Source organism: Lontra canadensis, unplaced genomic scaffold (assembly GCF_010015895.1).
Source record: "Lontra canadensis isolate GAN:19392208 unplaced genomic scaffold, GSC_riverotter_1.0 scaffold25, whole genome shotgun sequence".
Taxonomy (NCBI): Eukaryota; Metazoa; Chordata; class Mammalia; order Carnivora; family Mustelidae; genus Lontra; species Lontra canadensis.
The window spans coordinates 14,784,515-14,806,754 of record NW_022631019.1 but is presented as its reverse complement, the minus strand read 5'-3'; the positions used below and the strand labels follow the sequence as shown (position 1 = coordinate 14,806,754).

The following is a 22,240-nucleotide window of genomic DNA, read 5'->3' as shown; positions in this document are numbered from 1 at the left end:
TTTATCACTTCTGTGGAAGAAGGATTTGACTTTGATGTGATTTTAGGAATATTTATTGGACCAGAGGGAAAATGATACAGAGAGAAAAATTTGGAGCCAGTAAAAGGAAAGTCAGAACTCCATTTAATAATGAAATGGACTGTGTCTTTGGTTGCTCAAGTGTCGTAACCTGAAGGGCATGTCAAATAAGAGATTTAAATTTTAGGTATGTTGTTGGACTAAATGGCTTTTACTGTCCTTCCATCTAGCATCCCAGAGAGTTTGATAGTGGAGAGGAAAAGGGATTCAGAAGCATTGCAAGCAGTTTGGGAAGGCCCATTCACATTCACATGTAGTTTGCTGCCATGCCCACCTACAGATTTTTAATTTCTTGTACCACTATTAAATCTAATTCTAAATTTACAATTGAATGGTTAGGAGAGAGTACATTCATTTTTTATTTCTCTTTTTATTTCTTTCTTTTATTTATTTCCTTAGTACATTCTCTTTTTATTTCTTTGCCTTTCCAGCCATTACACCTTTTTTAGTCCTATAGATAGTAGAATCTCCTGTATGGGGGAAGGGGAAAGGGAGAATGAGGAAGGGAGGGAACTTCTTAAGGGTGAAAAATAAGCTCCAGACAGCCTGTCCTTATAAAATTCTTGTGCAGTGAATTTGAGTAAAAGGTCTGTTAAATGTTGTACCGAGGAAGTAAAAGCATATGAACAGGTATCAGTTACTTTAAGGGAGATAGAGAATTAGAGTCTTGTAAGTAGAAGAAATTTATTTTCCTGTATAATCATGAATTTTGTAAAGTAATTGCTGTTACCGGGAATGTTATGATTGAGGGATATGCCGCCCATTAGTGCAGTTGGATAAAGGTCTCACCAATCCCTCAGGCCTTAGAAAAAATTTCTTTTGACTGTCAACAGTTGTTTGAAAATATGAGGGGTGTTCCATTTCATGAGAAGTAGAGTGTGTAACAGTTAAAGTTTATACACCTAAATCTGACTGTGTTTAAATTATGGGTGGGAGACCTTTAGAAAGTTACTTAATCTCCCTGTCCCTCAATTTCTCCATGTATCTAATGAAGTTGTTAATAATACTACCTGCCTTAGCGGTTTGTTGTAAGAATAATTTACTATATGTGGAAAATAATTGGAGTAATACCTGGTAGCTAGTAAGTGCTATATCAAGCTTCAGTGTTATTTAATATGCATATGTGAATACACTTTCCTACACTGCTTCAAAGCTGAAGTCTTAGTTTATAAAAAATATTGCATGTCCACATAACCATAAATTTTGTGTTTTTGTGGGTTCAGCTTTATGTTAATATTAGCACTATCATCAGAAACACTTGTTTATTTCTTTCTTAAAACTACTGAAGAAAACAGGCTTCTGAATCCTCCTTGAATAAGCTGTATTCTCAACTGTTGTAATCAGGGCGTTAAAAACCCCAGCAGAGGAGTTGGAAACTAGTGCCAGGAGAAGGACTCACACACAGTAAACTGTTAGAATTGTGGAGAAACTTTGTCCATATCTGCTTTTCTTGCTCTGCACAAGTTAGTAACACCATGCCTCTTCAGTGCACCAGGCAGTAAATACTCTTAAAGCAAATATTCTTACAAAATTTGGTGATAATATAACTACAGTGGATCATCACCTGTTGTGTTTGATACTCTCTTTGTCTTGGCTGCCCTCTAGAGTTGGTGGAAGAGGATCTTACAGGAGTAAGATTTCTGTCCCCTGCATCCAACATGGAGTAATGCTCATTAAGTTGAGCAGATGAATGACTGTCCTCCCTTTGAGGCCTGTAACAGTTTGGTGGCTCCTGTCATATTAACCAAGTTCTAAAAATACTTAAGTTCATTCATAAAGTGTGTTTACAGCTCACATACATTGATGAATAATAGATTCTGTCTGCTGTGTAATTAAGAGAGGTGAAGTGTAGGATGGAAAGTTTAGTAGTTCATGTTCTTGGTTGCAGCCAACAGATTTCTTGTGTCTGTCACCAAAACTGTGTCAGTGGAGATAACAGCAAGACTATTGTTGTTGGTGTGGTCCAGCCCAGGTTCCTGTTATCAACTTTGCTTCTTGTACTTTCTTTTCATCTTCATCAACTACTCTTTATGGCCTTCCCCATCTGGTTCCTTCATCCACTCCATTCTCCTGCTGTACTGTCTATTGCTTTTCTGTGACTTACTCTTTTTAGGACTTTCTTTGTCCTGGGTTATGAAGGCCGAATGGGGATGAGCCTTGGACATTGGATCCTAATTCTTCCAAACAACACAAGATAAAAAGTCATTTCTTCTACTATGTGTGGGTGACTTGATGCTTAAGAGTAAGGCAGGATAAGACCTGAGTGGGCCCAAATGTCAAAGCTCATCCTTGCTTTATTTGGACCATTCATAATCAATATTCATGTCTGGAATTGTGAGACAACTCAAGAGATTTTGGAGCTAAACCACATTTTAAGACTAGTTTTATGTTTCCCCATTTTAAAGCTTTAAGTGGGCTCTTACATGCCGTGTTAATTGAGAAGAGCAGATTTCTTTCTTGATGGGCCTGATATATTTTGAAAAGTTTAGTTTTTCTTAGGACGTTTGTAAGCTTTAAACTAATGAATGGCACTTTTATTATTAGCTATTTTCTCCATTAAAGATGGTGGATCATAGAGAAGCTAAATAACTAATGCCAAATCACATAATGGGTGTCTGTAGAGCCAAGAACAGGAATCAGTCCCACCTGTACTTAAAAACAGACATATCCTTTCAAGCTGTTATAACTTGTAGCTACTATAAGAATATTTTTTGCCTCTGGATTTATTAAGTGTGATTCAGTTCTTCAGTTCCATGTGTCCTTGAATTCTCAAGTGGAGAATTGTCATTCTGATTTTCTAATCTTCCTTCTTCTCCTATTATTACTAAATAGAAAGATATTTTTGTTGAGCTGCATGATGTGTCCTACCCCTTCCTACTGATCTATAAGCTTTTCCATTGGCTTTCTTTCTGTTTCCTGCTGCTTTCTTGCTTCATAATTGAAGGGAGGATTCAGACCCATCCAGGTAACAACTACTGGTTCTGCATGGCCTCTTTATTACTCTGTTCCCTTATCATTATTACGGTGAGATTGATTGTTTGCTAATGAATATACACGCATTCACGGTGAGAATTTCTTGTTGGTATATTGTTTCAAGGCTTTTAAGCCTGCAGTGAGAGCCATAAATAACCACAGTTACTGGCTGCCACTTGATAAATTTTAGTTCTGCTCCTTCCAGACCGTTCTTAAGTCTGTCTAAATTTTCCACTTTTATTGCAAACTATTCAAGAAAACAAAATTGGGTTCAATTTAATATGGGGTTGCCACTTTTTAGAAAAGCAAGGCCATTCCCATCATGTAATAAATCAGCATGTGACAACTCTCCTGATAGTTTTACTTTAACTTGACTTCGATAGACTGAGATGAAAATCTTTATGTCTAGAAATATTTTATAAATTACTTGAATGGTAGCTTTTTAGGGGACTGCTTTTAATTTTTAATATAAGTACTTTTATATAGTAGAACAACTTTTAGAGAAACACAAGCTACTCCTTTTGTTATTTTATCACACATTTTAAAATTAATAATTATGGTATATAATTTTTTGTTTAAGATAGCTGAGGCTTCATTTTAAAAGTGAGACTGCCTGACTGTTTTCATATGTGTGATTGAGCACTGAACAAAACTTGACTTAACTTGACTTAAAAATATTCTAGTTTAGTGATCCCAGCCACATGCAGTTTAGCCTCTTTTTGTGTATATTGTATTTCCAATTCAGTTGGTAACATTTCTATTAGTGGACAAAAGGAGAAAGCTCAAAATAGTAGAATTTACATATTCCCCTTAGTAAAAAATAAATAAATACTTTTTTCTCCCCTCCTCAGTTTTTTCAGAGGCCTCAGATACAGCCTCCTAGAGCTACCATCCCGAACAGCAGTCCTTCCATTCGTCCTGGTGCACAGACACCCACTGCAGTGTATCAGGCCAATCAGCACATCATGATGGTTAACCATCTGCCCATGCCGTACCCAGTGCCCCAGGGTCCTCAGTACTGTATTCCACAGGTAAAGTATCTCTCAGGTCTGTGCGGTTCAGCAATAGAGTGGGAATTAACCCAAATTCTCATCAGAGGAAGCAGGGAGGGTGGGTGATGACATTGGTTTTTAGTGGTATGTGAACTTTTCTGTTGGCTGTAAGTCTGGCCATTTTGTCATTTTCCATCATATTGTAAGGAGATATTTCTCTTACATTTTTCTAAGATGTTTGAGAAATTATTTTTATCTTCTTGCTTTTACCCCATCCCTTTCCCATATCCATCTGCTCTAAAACAGACTCAGTAATTATGCTGTTCCTGTGATAACATTCAATTTCATTGAAAGTTACCAGCCTGAAATAATTTTACAACGAGCTGATGTCTGTCTGTGCACTGATGTGCTATAAGGATTTTACCTAATGCACATCTTTCTCTTTATTCTCATTGCATCTTGATGGCAGGCAAGCATTTTTTAAAGTATTTAACAAGGAGTTTTCACCTTATTTCAGTAATTGTCTTACACACACACAACTTTTTTTTTTAATAGTAAGACATCTTCATATTATTTATAAATATCTTTAATTTCTCTTTTATAGTACCGTCATAGTGGCCCTCCTTATGTTGGGCCCCCACAACAGTATCCAGTTCAGCCACCAGGGCCAGGGCCTTTTTATCCTGGACCAGGACCTGGGGACTTCCCCAATGCTTACGGTAAGTATGAAATACTGAGGAATTCCTGCTAGTTTGTTTTTGTGTTTGGCTGATCAGTTTAGTGAGAGGTTTAGTGGTATAAAGAATTTTTAAATAAAATGTTGGAAACAGTTCTGAATCAAAAGCTTTTTAGGGAGTGATTTACAAGGAAAGGGTATTACAGAACTATATTTAATTAATGACACCACCTAAAAGAGCTGGTAATTCCGTTGCAAAGAACCCATGTCTTAAGGTTCTGAATCTGCAACCAACTCATCATTACTTAGATTTTTATTGGATTTTTGCTGATGGAATAAATATACAGTTGGCTGTTGAACAGCACAGGTTTGAACTGCATGGGTCCACTTAAACATGAAATTTTTTGATAGATACAGTATGGTACTGTAAATGTGTTTTCTTTTATGATTTCCTTAACAACATTATCTTTTCTCTTAGCTTAACGCTTTTGTAAGAATATATATATGTAGTACATATAACATATAAAACATCTGTTAGCTGTTTACATTATTGGAAAGGCTTTTCAGTCAGCAGTTAGCTATATTAGATAAGATTTTGGGGCTTCAAAACTTATACATGGATTTTGGACTGCATGCAGCGAGCAGAGGGTGCCCCTGATGTGTGTGTTGTTCAAGGGTCAGTTATAACTTATCTCCCTTCCATGATTTTTCTCCAAACATTTATCACCATTTACCAAAATGTTTGTTAACGTTTTCCTACTAGAATATAGTATCCACAAAGGCAATGAATTTTATTGTTTTTTTCACTCTGGTATCCCTAGCACCTAAAATAGTGACAAGGTATTGGAGTGGGATGCCTGAGTATAATTCAGTGTTTCTGTGATTCCTTTTCTGCAAAATTGTGATAAGATCTGTGTCATAGGAAGGTTATGAGAATTAGTGAAATGAAAATGCCTTAAAAAATCACAAATGTTTTTAATGTAGAGAAATAAGTGCCATGTTTATACTTTGTGAACCAGTACTAAGATGACTTATTCCATAAATTTCTACCACATATTATACTTGGTTTATTATCTAGAAAGTGAATTCTAAGAGTTTAAATCAGCAAATTCTTGAAAAATTAAACTTAGGATTCACTAAGCATTGATCTTTTCTGCTACCAGTAAGGACATATTAAAATTTTAACTTGTTCTTTTAAGATAGTATAATCTATTTTATTTTTTTTTTTTTAAGATTTTATTTATTTATTTGACAGAGATCACAAGTAGACAGAGAGGCAGATAGAGGGAGAGGGAGAAGCGGGCTCCCCGATGAACTCAGAGCCCGACGCGGGGCTCAGTCCCAGGACCCTGGGATCATGACCTGAGCGGAAGGCAGAGGCTTTAACCCACTGAGCCACCCAGGTGCCCCAGTGTAATCTATTTTAGATAAATAGGTATCCACTAACCAATTTCCTAACATTGAGATTTAGTGTCTCAATTGTTTACATCAGAATTAATTGGCATTAGAATAGCTCAAGAACATTTCCCTTAGGTTTTGAGGTGAAACAGGCCAAGGAACCAAGTGTTACCTGGTTTTACTACTTCTAGAAAAGGAAAAACCTTTCCTTTTTTTTTTTTTTTTTTTAAAGACTTTATTTATTTATTTATTTATTTATTTGACAGAGAGGGAGAGAGAGACACACACAGAGAGAGAGAGAGAGAGACCAGAAGCAGTGGGATTGGGAGAGGGAGAAGCAGGCTTCCCTCCGAGTAGGGAGCCCAATGCGGGGCTCAATCCCAGAATCCTGGGATCAGGACCTAAGGCAGAGGCTCAAGGACTGAGCCACCCAGGCGCCCTGGGAAAACCTTTCTTTTACCTTGGTTACTATTGCTTGTGAGACTGTCAGTTGCAAAATGATACACTTCATAATGTCATGAAATGTTGCAAGTATGTATGAAACATGGTTTTACTGAAGTTGTGTTTTTACTAGGAAATATTTGATATTTTCCAAACTACACGTGGCTTATAGGTGTTTTAAAATAAAATAATACATGTGCATCACCCGGCTTTGACGTAGAATGTTGCCAGTACTATTGGTGTCCCTTGTGAGCCCCTTGAAGTTAGTTTGAACTCAGGGTTTTCATACCACTTTAGTGTCTTTGTAGTTATTCTATGAATTTAAATCCATTTAAAATTATTTTTCCATTTTAAGAAAGATTTTATTTAGTTATTTATTCATTTTATTTATTTGAGAGAGAGAGAGAAAGCATAAAGGGAGAGAAGCCGAGGGAGAGGGACAAGCAGATTCTCCTCTGAGGGCAGAGCTGACGTGGGGCTCGATCCCAGGACACTGAGATCATACCTGAGCCAAAATCAAGAGTCAGATGCTTTAACTGACAGAGCCACCCAGGCATCCCCAATTAAAATTCTTTTTAAGTGTAAAATTGACAGTTGATATCCTCAAGAATTTATTGAATAGAAAACCTGTAAGTGAAACTGACTGGCAGAGTAAGCATGCTAAAATCCCCAGAATTTTCTCTTTCAATCCCATGTTATAATGGGAATGCAATTGTATCTTCTTTTTTTTTTTAATTTTTAATTTTTTTTATAAACATATAATGTATTTTTAGCCCCAGGGATACAGGTCTGTGAATCACCAGGTTTACGCAATTGTATCTTCTAATTCACAAAATCATTTTGAAAGGCTGCTCACTGAATTCTAGTCTGTTTATTACACATTACATAAATAATTTTTTGACACAAAATGTTGTCATTAAAATTCTGTTGTAAATCTGTGCCAGCCCTCTTTATTGCTCTTAATACTACTGCAGTATACATAGAAACAATATAGATGAGTTTACTGGTAGGGAAATATTTTTCTGATTTGTATATACAGTATTATAATGTATTTGGCTTTATTTCTATCACTTAAAGACTGTATTTGTTTATTTTCACAAAAAACAGGGTATTGAGGGGCAGTTGTATCTCAGACATTGTTGATGTCTGTTCCTTTTGTTAGATATTCTTTCTTACCTGGGAAATTCTTATGCAGATCCAAAATCCATCAAGTAGGCAATTTGTCATTTAGATTAAAACAGTTTACCTAGTTTCCTTAAGGTGAGAAAAACAATCTTTTTTTTTTCTTTTTGCTGTTCTCATATATTTTTATTTTTTTATAAACATATAATGTATTATTAGCCCCAGGGGTACAGGTACCCTCCCCAATGTCCATAACCCCACCACCCTCTCCCTCCCCCTCTCCCCCCGGCAACCCTCAGTTTGTTTTGTGAGATTAAGAGTCTGTTATGGTTTGTCTCCCTCCCTATCCCATCTTGTTTCATTTATTCTTTTCCTACCCCCAAGCCCCCCATGTTGCATCTCCCCTTCCTTATATCAGGGAGATCATATGATAGTTGTCTTTCTCTGATTGACTTATTTCACTAAGCATAATACCCTCTAGTTCCATCTACGTCCTCTCAAATGGCAAGATTTCATTTCTTTTGATGGCTACATAGTATTCCATTGTATATATATACCACATCTTCTTTATCCATTCATCTGTTGATGGACATCTAGGTTCTTTCCATAGTTCGGCTATTGTGGACATTGCTGCTATAAACATTCGGGTGCACGTGACCCTTCGGATCACTACGTTTGTATCTTTAGGGTAAATACCCAGTTGTGCAATTGCTGGGTCATAAGGTAGCTCTATTTTCAACTTTTTGAGGAACCTCCATGCTGTTTTCCAGAGTGGTTATACCAGCTTGCATTCCCACCAACAGTGTAGGAGGGTTCCCCTTTCTCCGCATCCTCGCCAGCATCTGTCATTTCCCGACTTGTTAATTTTAGCCATTCTGACTGGTGTGAGGTGGTATCTCATTGTGGTTTTGATTTGTATTTCCCTGATGCCAAGTGATGTGGAGCACTTTTTCATGTGTCTGTTGGCCATCTGAATGTCTTCTTCACAGAAATGTCTGTTCATGTCCTCTGCCCATTTCTTGACTGGATTATTTGTTCTTTGGGTGTTGAATTTGCTAAGCTCTTATAGATTTTGGACACTAGCCCTTTATCTGATATGTCCTTTGCAAATATCTTCTCCCATTCTGTCAGTTGTCTTTTGGTTTTGTTAACCTGTTTCCTTTGCTGTGCAAAAGCTTTTGATCTTGATGAAGTCCCAATAGTTCATTTTTGCCCTTGCTTCCCTTGCCTTTGGCGATGTACCTAGGAAGAAGTTTTTGCAGCTGAGGTCGAAGAGGTTCCTGCCTGTGTTCTCCTCAAGGATTTTGATGGATTCCTTTCTCACATTGAGGTCCTTCATCCATTTTGAGTCTATTTTCATGTGTGGTGTAAGGAAATGGTCCAATTTCATTTTTCTGCATGTGGCTGTCCAATTTTCCCAACACCATTTGTTGAAGAGGCTGTCTTTTTTCCATTGGACATTCTTTCCTGCTTTGTCGAAGATTAGTTGACCTGAGAATTGAGGGTCTATTTCTGGGCTCTCTATTCTGTTCCATTGATCTATGTGTCTGTTTTGTGCCAGTACCATGCTGTCTTGATGATGACAGCTTTGTAATAGAGCTTGAAGTCCGGAATTGTGATGCCACCAACTTTGGCTTTCTTTTTCAATATTCCTTTGGCTATTTGAGGTCCTTTCTGGTTCCATATAAATTTTAGGATTATTTGTTCCATTTCTTTGAAAAAAATGGATGGGATTTTGACAGGGATTGCATTAAATGTGTAGACTGCTTTAGGTAACATAGACATTTTCACAATATTTGTTCTTCCAATCCATGAGCATGGAACATTTTTCCATTTCTTTGTGTCTTCCTCAATTTCTTTCATGAGTACTTTATAGTTTTCTGAGTATAGATTCTTTGCCTCTTTGGTTAGGTTTATTCCTAGGTATCTTATGGTTTTGGGTGCAATTGTAAATGGGATTGACTCCTTAATTTCTCTTTCTTCTGTCTTGTTGTTGGTGTAGAGAAATGCAACTGATTTCTGTGCATTGATTTTATATCCTGACACTTTACTGAATTCCTGTACGAGTTCTAGCAGATTTAGAGTGGAGTCTTTTGGGTTTTCCACATATAGTATCATATCATCTGCAAAGAATGATAGTTTGACTTCTTCTTTGCCGATTTGGATGCCTTTAATTTCTTTTTGTTGTCTGATTGCTGAGGCTAGGACAAGAAAAACAATCTTAAAATAATTTTTCATTACTCAAGTAAACAAGTTAGTGAGAAAAATACAAATAATATGGAATGTATAAAGTTGAAGTAGCCAGTTTTTTCCCTTTCTCCACTCCCTAAGGAAATAATGATTTAACAGCTTAATATATACTTTTTCATTTATATTTAAATAAATTTTTAATATAAATGGTCACATACTATTTACAATGTTCTAAAACTTTCTGGTATTTTTTTCCCCTATCTCACAATATATTCATGGACAACTTTCCATTTCATTACCTGTAGAATTTCAAACACATAACATTACATTTTAGGTGAATGAATCATACATGATCGTAAATGAATCACAATGTATAATCCAGTCCTCTACTGATAGGCTTAGACTATTTTCATTATTTGGGCAGATATTTTAGTTTTAAGGCTTATCATTAGTTAGTATGCTTTTATCAGACTTAAAAGTTCTGATCCAATAGTTCCCATCAGTTATAGGTCCTTCAGCTGTACCACCTCAGGGCAGCTATTCTGGCCTTATAGTCTAGAGGACATAAACATCCCCCTTCATGTTTTCTCATTTTGGAATCTCTTCTTCTCTTGCCCTTCCACTCCCAGTTCATTTCCCTCTGATCCTTGTCCCCCTTTACTCTTCCTCCTCTTCTTCCTAATCTTGGGTTCAGGTTAAAAGCAAGTTTAAGGAGGGTATCCTGGGTGGCTCAGTCGTTAAGCATCTGCCTTCAACTCGGGTCATGATCCCAGGGTCCTGGGATCAAGCCCCACATCAGGCTCCCTGCTCAGCGGGAAGCCTGCTTCTCCCTCTCCCACTCCCCCTGCTTGTGTTCCTTCTCTTGCTGTATCTCTATCAAATAAGTAAATAAAATCTTAAAAAAAAAAAAAAACAAGTTTAAGGAATGGAACCCTAATTCTCTGTTATAAAGCACAGCAGTCATGTCTTCTAGGGCAGAGGGCCTTCTTCTGACAGAACTGGTAAGGAAAGAATCCTAGTCTTTTTCCTTCCTGCCCTAATCGTGGAGTTGGTGAGTTGGACAGTCTGTTTTGCTGAAGTCTTAGTTCTTTGTGCTTAGCTTACAGTTCACTCTAGGGTAATAATATTTTACTCCTCTATTCAGTTTTAATCTTGAACAATGATTCTCAAAGAATGTTTTTATCCTTACTGAAGTTCAATAACCAAGATCATAAAATTCTGTTAATACATTATAATTCTTGGAGTGTTTCTATAGTGTTGAAAAATAACTAATGAGTAGTATTTAATCTATGTCACTTTTCAGTTTTTCTCTCATCAGTGTTTCTTAAATGTTTTGATGCCTGTTGTATCAGAAAAATACCTCATGAAGACTGAAATTATTTCCAGGCAAATGCTAGAGGTGATGGCCCAAGGTGTGAATATTTGGGTTTGGGGGCAAAGAGATGCAGTTAACAGTGACAGTGATACTGAGAAAGAAAAAGAAAAGAGTGAGAATTTACATAGTTAAAAGATCCCATTCTGGGACACCTGAGTTGCTCAGTCAGTTAAGCATCTGCCTTTGGCTCAGGTTATGATGTCAGGGTCCTGGGATCGAGTCTTTCATCAGGCTCCCTGCTCAGTGGGGAGACTCCTTCTCCCTCTGCATCCACACCCCCTGCTTGTACTCTCCCTCTCTCTCTCTCTTTTTCTCTGAAAAATAAATAATATCTTAAAAAAAAAAAAAAAAGCACTGTTCTCCTTTGCTTCAAACCAGTATACTCTCCCTTTTTCTCACTGTACCGTGTGATTTTTTTTCCTCCTCCTTTCATTTCCTTTTGCACTCTTTTTCTGAGCTCCGTGGGGGCTTGGGTGTCTTACTCAGTAGCTCCTAAGAGCTGAGGGATTCATTCATTATTCCCCATGGTGTGTAAGTGGGAAACTTTCTGGCGTCCAAAGTATGTGTTCAATGGAATGTTAATACTGTGATTGTTAATCAACTGTGATTAATACTGTGATTTCGTTAAGCAACCAACTCTTTGGTTCAGCTCAGATCATGATTTTGGGGTCCTGGGATTGAGCCCTGCATTGGGCTCTGTGTTTAGTGCAGAGTCTGCTTGAGATTCTCTCTACCTGTCCCTTTGCCCCTCCTGCTTATGCTCTCTCTCTCTCTCTCAAATAAATAAATCTTTTTTAAAAATACTGTGAATAGACACCTGGGTGGCTCAGCCTTTAAGTGTCTGCCTTCGGCTTGGGTCGTGATCCCAGAGTACTGGGATTGACCCCTCATATTGGGCTCCCTGCTCAGTGGGGAGCCTGCTTCCTCCTTCTCCCACTTCCCCTACTTGTGTCCCTCTCTTGCTGTGTCTCTCTGTTTCAAATAAATAAATAAAACCTAAAAAAAACACAAAATACTGTGTTGATATGGTTGTATACTAACATTATTGTTCTGGGATGGGATAAACTGATTTTAAAGTGCCAACCTGCATACTTAACCACTATCTTTATATTGTTTCTGTGGGAAAATTTAGTTTTGGTAGGTTTTTGGAAGACCTACATGTATAAGACAATGTGCTAGGTATTTTGTAGGATATAAATGTTGAGATATTCTCCTTGCCTTTCACGCTTTTGAATTGCATTTGTTTGATATTTGTGTTTGGGGTTTTACCATTGCCATTGAGAACAAATGTAAATGTTGAACAGACCACTGGTTCCCAAATTTTTCTATATCCTAGTCAGATAAAATTTTTAAAAAGTAAAAATAAGGGAAGAAACATACAGAACTATTGCCTTTTTAATTTTGCCACAGTCTTTGAAAGAAAACTGTTATTTAATGTCAGCAGCATTTCATATAGGAAGGCAGTTTGAACAACAAAGGAACAAGACTGAAATAATTTCAAAATAGTAACAGACCTTTCCAAAATGTCAAATTAGCAAGCCTATAGTTGTAATTTTGTGTGTGTTAGTATAGTAATGTGGTTATTATTGAATAAATTTTGCTATATATCATTGACACATTTTGTATAGACTGGGGTTTGATGAACCACCAATCGAGAACAGGGATCAGGGGAAGAAAAGGGTTAGCCCTTTCTCTATAAAGGGCAATATTGTGCTTTTGCAGGCCATATGGTCTCTGTTGCAGCTATTCAACTCTGCCATTTAGTGAAAAAGCAGCCACAGGAAACAGATAAAATACTATATATAGGTGTATTCCAATAAAACTTTATTCTGGTTTTAGCCTGTTGGCTTTAGTTGACATACCCCTAATCCAGATAAACCTGCAGCATTCCATGCATAAGAGGTCAGGGACAGCATGTAACATACCTAATTAGTAAATGGTATGTAAAAGTTATTCCCATTTTTAATAGAATAAAATAAATGTTTTTAAACGTTTCTGACTATATAAGAAGTTGAATTAGTATTTTATAAGAGATAACCATTATTTGGTAGGATAGAAGTCCCACTCTGCTGGGGTCCACAGTTTACTTGATATTTTACTAATTGTGTTTAACCCCATGAGAGACTGTGGACTCTGAAAAACAATCTGAGGGTTTTGAAGGGGCAGGGGGTGGGAGGTTGGGGGAAACCAGGTGGTGGATATTAGAGAGGGCACCAATTTCATGGAGCACTGGATGTGGTGCAAAAAAAATGAATATTGTTAACGCTGAAAAGAAATTAATAAAAAAAAAACAAGAAAAAAAAAAGATTATCTTATGCTACCAGCTTTATTTAGCTGGTATTTATTGCTTATGTATTATATGCCAATCCCTACCCCAGTCGTGTTGACTCAAAACTGTTTCATTAGAACAATCTGACTTTTTTTCTTTTGGATCTCATGTCACTTAGTTTAAAAAATATGGCAAAGTGAGCAGAGTCTATTGTCTGTCTAGCAGCATTTGAAAACAATTTTAGGGGATTGTTTTCTGAGTTTGGAACTAGTAAGGGTAGTATAGGGTGGTATAGAATCACCTATTTAAGCTTGACTTTGAAAATAGTGTATGCACTACCAGAAGTATGGCGTTTTTCTCTTTTTACCCTGAATTCATTGAAATCCTAGCCATGCCCCCTGTTTAAATCTTCTCCAGATTTGATTGAGACCTGCAGAATTCTGGTACCTGCAAATGTGGTACTGCTTCCAAGAAATTACCTCTTGAAGACGTTATGAAGGCAGGGATGGTTTGTTGTTGATAATGACAGTGATAATAGAGCCAACATTATTTGACTCCAAACTAAAGTACCAAGGATTTTACCTGTATTAACTACATACCAAACCTTCGTATTTTTCCTTCTTGCTATCATGACTCAACCGTCACTGTTTCTACCAAAGGCTTGTACTGCTTGTGCACTGGATCCCATCATGTACACATTTAAGACTATTACTGTAGCTGTTCTCTTCTCTCTTTCTGGCTTTATCATTTTCTTTCTCTCTCTCTGCTGGTGGATTAGTCCCTTTGGCATACAGGTATATACAAACAAACTAAAAACCCCAACCACTTTTTTGCTTCCCTTTATAGCAAAATTTTAAGAAAAGAATGCTCAGCTGTCTTTATTTCCATCTCATTCACTTCTGAGCCCACCCTAATCAGGATCCACTTTCCTGCCCTTCCACCCTTGTAACTTTTGTCAGGGTCACATGTACATTCTACTTTGCTGAATCTTGGTTGACTCTCAATGCCATTTTACATAATTATGCATGCTCCCCATTCCTGAACCCTTCTCTTTACTTCAACCACTGCCTTGATTTTCTTTTTCATCTTCTTTGCTAGGTTTTCTTTATACCTATATCTCTGAACAACATAGAGTGCTCCAAAATTTCATCCTTGGGTTCATTCTCTATTTGTACTAACTTCCTCAGTTACCCAGTCTCATGGTTTAAATACTGTCCATACTCCACTAATTCCAAAATGGATACCGATTCTCTGACTCCAGACTTGTGTCTCTTCCTGCCTACTTGCTGCTATCTGCCTTTGAAGGTCTAGTAAGAATCTTAAACTTTACACGTCTGAAATTGAACTCTTGACTCTTATGCCCTAAACTCTACTCTTCTTCTAGTTTTCCTCATCTCACTAAGTAAAGAAATAGCACAGTAAATAGCATTGTCATTCTTACACTTGCTGCAACAAAAAACCTTGAAGAGTTTTCCTTGACACTTCTTTCTGTCATAGTCACATCTACTCTGTCAGCAAATCTGTAGGTGCTACTTAATGTATCCAGTATTTGACCCTTTCTCATCACCTCTTCTTTTAGTACTCTTGCTTAATAGTAATTACAACAATAGCCAAACTTTTGAAAGTTAAGAAAGTATTCATTAAGAGTCCAAGGGGTGGGTGGAAGAAGGTAATTTCAGGTAGAAGGACAACGGAGTCAAAGGTATGAACTATGTTGAAGAAATTCACATACTCAAGGGATAGTAGTAGATATAGGTTTTTGCTAGAGCAAAGGTATGGAGCTAGAGAATGGTACATAAGGTAGTTAAAACCCTGGAACCTGGACTCCTAGTATCAGACTTTATTTTTCAGCTGCTTGTTCTCCGACTTTTTTCTGCTTCAATAGTGTGATATTTTCTAAGCCTTAAGGGTGGTTCCCTATGACAGTGGTTCTCTGTAAGTAGGGAGAAGAATCAGACCACTGCCTCTCCATAAGATGATCGTATGTATTCTCCTTCCTCTGACCAAACCCCCACACAAAACGTATTCACACAGGTCCTCGCTTGAGAATCACATTGCAGGGAATGGCCAGGCCCCCAGAATAGATTTTTTTAAAAGCAGTGCTATAATATGATTCGTTTCTTTGAAAGGGGACTCTGGTGGCAATCGGCAGGAGTTTTTTATTTAGTTGTCTTCATATTGGATGCTGACAAAGAGTTAGGTGTTCTTGAGTTTTTGGGAATCATTCCTTGAGTACTTCAGTAAATAGAAGAGAGCTAATGGATAGAGAAGATTAAGAAGAATGCTTTTGTTACTTATTTTTTTAACTGATTGTCCAGAGACACAGTGCCATTAGTAGTCTTATAATGGTTGACAAAATAACTAAATGCGTCTTTTCATTTTTTTTTTTCTAATTCTTTAGGAACGCCTTTTTACCCAAGTCAGCCAGTGTATCAGTCAGCACCAATCATAGTGCCTACGCAGCAGCAGCCCCCTCCAGCCAAGAGAGAGAAAAAAACCGTAAGAGATACTTAATAACTTTTCTTATTTTACAATCAAATGTCCACTCCCTTGTTAAATAAGTTTACCCACAGCTGTAATCATTATTCATCTGAGTTCACAAATGACTGCCATTTTTTGTTCTTTGCTTATATCCTTACTGCTAAACCTAGACAGTTTGTATGGACATAATAGTAGAAGTTACAAGAACCATTTGCTTAATATCATTTTTCAACACGCACTGAGCTAGTTACACTAGATGACAACATGCCTTCTTTATAACTGGGAGAGTTTAGTCCCCTAAGATCTTACTAAGTGGGAGAAATTTGAGCTCTATCTTCACATAGTGATTATTGTCCTTTAACTTCAGTTCTAATCAGCTCTACATTCAAATATGAACTTACAGGGGAAAAACAGCACAAGTGGAAATGACCAAGGTGTTAAGGACAATAAGAAAAATCCTCCCTGTGGAATAGATTTATTTTTAGAAATAGCAGAATTTAGAAAATTTATTCTGTTTTTAGGAAGTTACTTTGCTTCTGTCTAGTAAGTCAGGCCCAGGAATATTAGAGTGCAGTAATATAAAATTCACATTGTGGGAGAGCCTATAGAAGAGTGGCTTGCAATCTTTTACCCATTAGGACACATCAAATGGAATTCACAAAGATGAGATATGTGGGAGAGATACCGTAGCATTCAGTACTCTTGAAAGTACTCTCATTTAATAAAAATTAATTAGGTTCCAAAATTTGGCTCTTTTATTACCAGAAACAAATTTCTTGTGCACACATCATAATAAGCAGGGCATACCCATGTATGAGAATACTGGAGTTGAGAAAGTATGCTTTAGAAATGTTGAAACAGCATGGTAGATGTTAGATGTGAAGCATACCCAGCATGCAGAAACATTAATAAAGAAGATGATGAAAATGGAAGACATAATAGATGTAGCTGAACAAGAAATTAGAACAAATGAAAGAGAAGCAATATTTAAAACTGTAGAAGAGACAAGTTTCTCTGAAAAAATAGCTGATATTAGAAATGTTACTGAAGAACTCCCAAAACAGTTTCCAGATCCAGGTGGTTTTATTAACAAATGCTTTGACATTTCTAGAAATCCAGGGCTACCTTGGTTTCACTCTGGAGGTAGTGATAGCAGAAGGGGTGTTTAGGTCTCAGCACTGTTTAGCACTCAGCACTTTTAAAGGCATAACTAGCGTTTAAAAAATTGAAAGATCACCATACACATTGTTCTGCATTGCTTTTTACTTATGAATACATATAGATGGTCATTCCATATCAGTACTTGTAGATCTATTTCATTCTTTCTATTGGCTGATTAGTATTTAATAATAAGGATGTAGCATATTTTTTAATTACTATATTCTTGATCAGCCTTGAGCGTGTTTCTTTGCCTTTGCTTGAAAAGCCACTATTGAAATGAACATTCTTATATACATATGTAAGGTATCTGCAACATAAATTATTCCTAATTACCAGGATCTGTGCATTTTCCATTTTGTTAGAGAACCATTTACAAACCCCTAAAGCTTTATTCTACAGAGTAACGTATATTTTAAAATGATTTTATTTATGAATCTTATGTTAAGCATTGTAAATAAAATCAGTGAACTTGACAGTGCTTACAAGACAAGCATTAATATTTTGCCATTTTGATCCAGAAATTCAACCAACTGGGTCTCATTTTAGCGTGTTATTCTAATTAGTTCAAGTCCAATGTAATGTCCTAAACTTCTCTGAATGACCCCATATGGTTCTGTGATTGAAATAAAGTCAGATGTGGTGATTATCAACTTTAACATTTGATAGATTTCCCAGTTTATGCCTTTAACAGTCATATACCTATAAATGTACCACATAGATACCCATCTCTCAATATGCTATCTTATCTGACCTTATAGATAAGAATTCGGGATCCAAACCAGGGAGGGAAAGACATAACAGAGGAGATTATGTCTGGAGGTGGCAGCAGAAATCCTACTCCTCCCATAGGGAGACCCACTTCCACACCTACTCCTCCTCAGGTAAGACAGAGTGAACCGTGAGAGATGACACTGTGTATTTATTTGTTCGCTAACCTCTGCTGGGCTCTTCTTTTTTCTCTAGCCACTCTCTGTACTTCTCATGTCCATCAGTTGTCTCATAACCTTGAATATCTAAATGATATTTAAGTAGACATGTTCTTTGTCTTTACAGATTGTTATAACTTCCAGATTTTTACTGGTAATATTTCTATGTATTGTCTCCACACTCAGAGCATAGCTGCTGCCAGTCTTCCTAATGAACTATTGCATGATACCAAAAGGAGCTGTTATTCCTATGGAAACCTCATCAGTAATTGAGTATTTCATGTTTCAGTATGAAGCCATAGGAATTAAATGCTGCACACTATGTTCATGAAAACTTTAAGGTTGAAAATTTAAACATTGTTACTTAACAGTATTGTTTGGGGCGAGTGCCTGTGTAACTCAGAGCACAGTTGGATGTATTTTAGGTATCCGTCTTACCTTTTAGGACTACATAAATGAGCTTTTTGCTTGGAGGGTGTCTTCTTTAATTATTTACATGGGGTATTAGGAAATTCTGTCAGCTAAGCACCTTTTAATTCCTATTGCAGAATGTAGTTATCATGGTCTTCTAATAGTTCACTTTCTTGCTTTTAGAAATCAAGACATTCCAGGAAGAACTGGAGTTTAGTAAACTGTAGTAGAGGCTGAAAGTCCCCGAATTTGCCAGGATTTTGATTTCATCACTTGATCATTTTAAACTTTGAAAAACCATTTGGAGGAGATGAGTGATTTTCAAAGCTTTAAAATACCTACACTGAGAGCTCAGCGTATAAGACAGAAAATATGAAAGTTATTAAGGAGTAGGGGCTGCTTGCTTCCCTCTTTGTGGCTTGATTGTGAGGTATTCCTCAGGACCCAGTTTATGAACAAGTGATAGGGATGATTAAATATTTTAGAATGATGGATTATTGACTTGATATTAGTAGCACAGGTTAAAAAAAATTGTTAAAAATGTTCTTAAAAATTTAGATCACAAATACATGGCTGAGTTTAGAACCCCTTGAAAATGTGTGAGTTTATTTAATTTCCTCCCTGTGAGTGAACTTGATACAGGTAGCATTTATGCATTGAAGCTTGTGCACAGTTAGGTAAAAGCATACTACAGAAAAACCTGGAATGTGTTGCTTAGGGCAGTTAAATTTTGATCTCTGTTTTCCCACATTAATTAAAATATTACTACTTTCAGGCTGTATACTTGGCAACCTTTTGTTGATTTGTGTTTGAATTCTCTATCAAATATGTCTTAGTATATCTTTTTGCATTTTAATTCCCTGTGGTTGGTTTTTCTTTAATATTACCAGCTTGATATCCTACCTTCTTTTGGTTACCCTTAGCTACAGAAATCCTTTTGCTCTTTATTTTTTATCAGGGACCGCAGGCTTGAATGAAAACAAGTGTATGTGTTTGTGTAAACATAAAGCACATTAAATGTATGCTTTTAATTGATAAAGGCCACCAGTCAATAATTAAAATGTTGGTAATACTTTTTGATGTGTAATATTGTCCTGAAGCCTGAGTTTACTTTGTTATTTGCACTCAAAACCACATTTATTAATGTGTAGCCTTTCCAAATGCATGAAATTCATGGAATACACACATAGCTTTTTAGCAAAGATCTAGGCACTAGAAACATTTCGTTTTCCTTTTAAGAACAACCACATAGGGGTGCCTGGGTGGCTCAGTGGGTTAAGCCTCTGCTTCGGCTCAGGTCAAGATCTTAGGGTCCTGGGATGGAGCCCTGTATCAGGCTCTCTGCTCAGCAGGGAGTCTGCTTCCCCCTCTTTCTCTGCCTGCTTCTCTGCCTACTGGTGCTCTCTCTCTCTGTCAAATAAATAAGTAAAAATCTTAAAAAATAAACAAACAAACAACTGCATAAACATGATGACGGCAGCTGACCATTGGCTTTAATTTTGGAAATATATAAAGAACAGCGCACACAGAGTGGGAGAAGACATCCCTGGGTATAGTAGGCAGTTATTACTTCCTGACTATTAGATTATGTAAAAATGTTGACCCAGTGTTTCAAAAGAAGCTATAGATCTTTATTTATGTAAAAAATCTGCACATTTTAAATGTTGACGGCTAATTCTACTAACAAACAGCACTATGCCAGCCTAAGAAAACCCATTAGGTTTACCCTAAAGATTGTTAGTTTGCAGCTGTGGTCTAATTCTAGATAGCTCCTGCACCACATTCTAGTTATTAAAACCACAGATGAGACAACCCTCTGCATTAGAATTTAGGTTTGAATAGTAAGTACTGTATTGCTTTTGGCTTTATCATGTATCTGCCTTAAGTACAAATGCAGGTACCATGAATAGCAAAGCCTTTCCCTGTCATTGAGGTCATTCCCATCTTAAGTGAGACAGAGGACACTTATTAATATATGATTGGATCTCCTGTGGATGTATACAAAGACTTATGAATGCACAGAGGTGACCTAATGGGACAGAATTACAACACAGGTTCAAAGGTGTTGGATCACAGAAACCTGTTAATGGTGGTGCTGGTGTGATAATATAGGGGAGGAATTTAATAAAAGCTTTGGCTCAGAACCAAACATACTTGGTTTTGAGTCCTAGTTCCACCACTTAGTTTTGTAATGTTAGCCAAATTACTGAATTTTCCAGAGCCTTAATTTCCACATTAAAAAAAAAAAAGATGAGGAAAACAAAACCTACCATATAGAGTTATTGTGCCATTAAATAGGAGTAAATACCTAAAATTTGCATGAGCTCGAAGCACAGTGAACATTCGATACACACTTCCCATTACTAATATTGCAGTCGTTAGTGCAGGAGGCTTGGAACATGACTGGAGGATTCTGGGAAGGTTTCACAGCAGAGATGACATTTGATCTGAGTTCCCAGATTGGTATTCACATAATGAAAAGACAGGGAAGGATATTCCAGGCAGAAGGACAGCATGTGCAAGAAGGCGGCAGGTAGAGATGAGAAACGGGATGAAGGGAGAGGATTGTCGTTTCACGTGATAGATTAGGGAGTTATTCTTCTACAAATAGAAGAATATGTAGCAATTGATTACTACTAAGGATTATAGAGTGACCTTATAATTTGTAATCTGAATTGGGGGCAGTTTTACAGTGCATGGGGATGCTGTGAATCATTTTGCTGGGACAATAGGCATAAACCAGTACTGTTCAGATAAACAGGATGCATGGTTCCCCTACGTGTAAAAGAAGGAGTGGTCAGAGGTTGACTCTTCCAGCTTAGATACCTGGATTTATAGTAAAATATAACATGGAATATACATGAGAATCTTTGAAGAGGGGAATAATGAGTTTCATTTTGGCAAGCATTCAAGATAAGAGGGAGTGAATTTAGGGAAACTGTAGTAGTATATGTGAGGAGAAGGGAACGGATAAACAGGGTTTGCTGCTACTGTTTTTACCCTAAAGAGTAGATTGAATTTGAAATTGTCCTTCTTCTTAAGTTTTAAAATGATCTACGGAATAACACCTGAAGATTTTATGTCTCAAATATATAAAAAATACATGCATGTATGTACTCATGCCCATTCAGGTGATCACAGTGCACTGATAGAGGTACACGTGTAGACCTCATCAAGTAGTAGAACACTTGCTGCAGGTCTCCACTCTGTCACTTAGATATATGACCTTAGCGCAGAACATTAAGTACTTTTAAGCCCTACTTTTTCATCAGGAAAATGAGGGATTGTAGTAAGTAAAATCTGAGTTCCCTTTTAGCTTTTAAATATTAAAGTGGGAAAAGAAGGGGAATGTGTTTGTTACTTTCCCTCAGCATCATAATCTCTCAGCTGTGTCTCTGTTGTTGATAGCAATAATGCACAAGGAACATTTCTGTATTAAGAAATGTGCTAGATGCCTGGAAGGTTTTATGGAACCCCTTAGGATAAAAATAAGTATATGATGCTATATAGGCAAGGCTTCCAGAATTGTCTACTTCCAAAGGCTGGGGTGGTGAATCAAAAATGACTCAATTTTTTAAATGAACTACTTTATATATCTTTCTTCCTCTCCCTACTACCTTTGTTCTTTTTTCTGTTTTAAAAATTACTCTTTTTTAAAAATGACTCTTACAGTGAAGTCTATTACAATGTGTGAGAGAGTCCTATGCCACGGGGTATAGGAGCAGAGAAAAAGTTGGAATTTATGGA

General features: G+C 36.9%; 1 protein-coding gene across 18 annotated transcripts in view; it reads left to right on the top strand.

Moving 5' to 3' along the window:
• Positions 1–22,240, top strand: part of EIF4G3 (eukaryotic translation initiation factor 4 gamma 3) — a 338,175-nt gene that overhangs the window by 185,821 nt on the left and 130,114 nt on the right. For 14 of the 18 annotated variants that reach the window (XM_032863666.1, XM_032863668.1, XM_032863667.1 and 11 more), the window contains 5 exons: positions 3,023–3,043; positions 3,903–4,082; positions 4,648–4,762; positions 15,916–16,013; positions 17,915–18,037. In XM_032863666.1, the coding sequence (XP_032719557.1) occupies positions 3,023–3,043; positions 3,903–4,082; positions 4,648–4,762; positions 15,916–16,013; positions 17,915–18,037 (537 nt within the window). The remainder of the gene's footprint in view (positions 1–3,022; positions 3,044–3,902; positions 4,083–4,647; positions 4,763–15,915; positions 16,014–17,914; positions 18,038–22,240) is intronic. The other 4 variants (XM_032863662.1, XM_032863656.1, XM_032863653.1 and 1 more) reach the window with 1 other exon arrangement.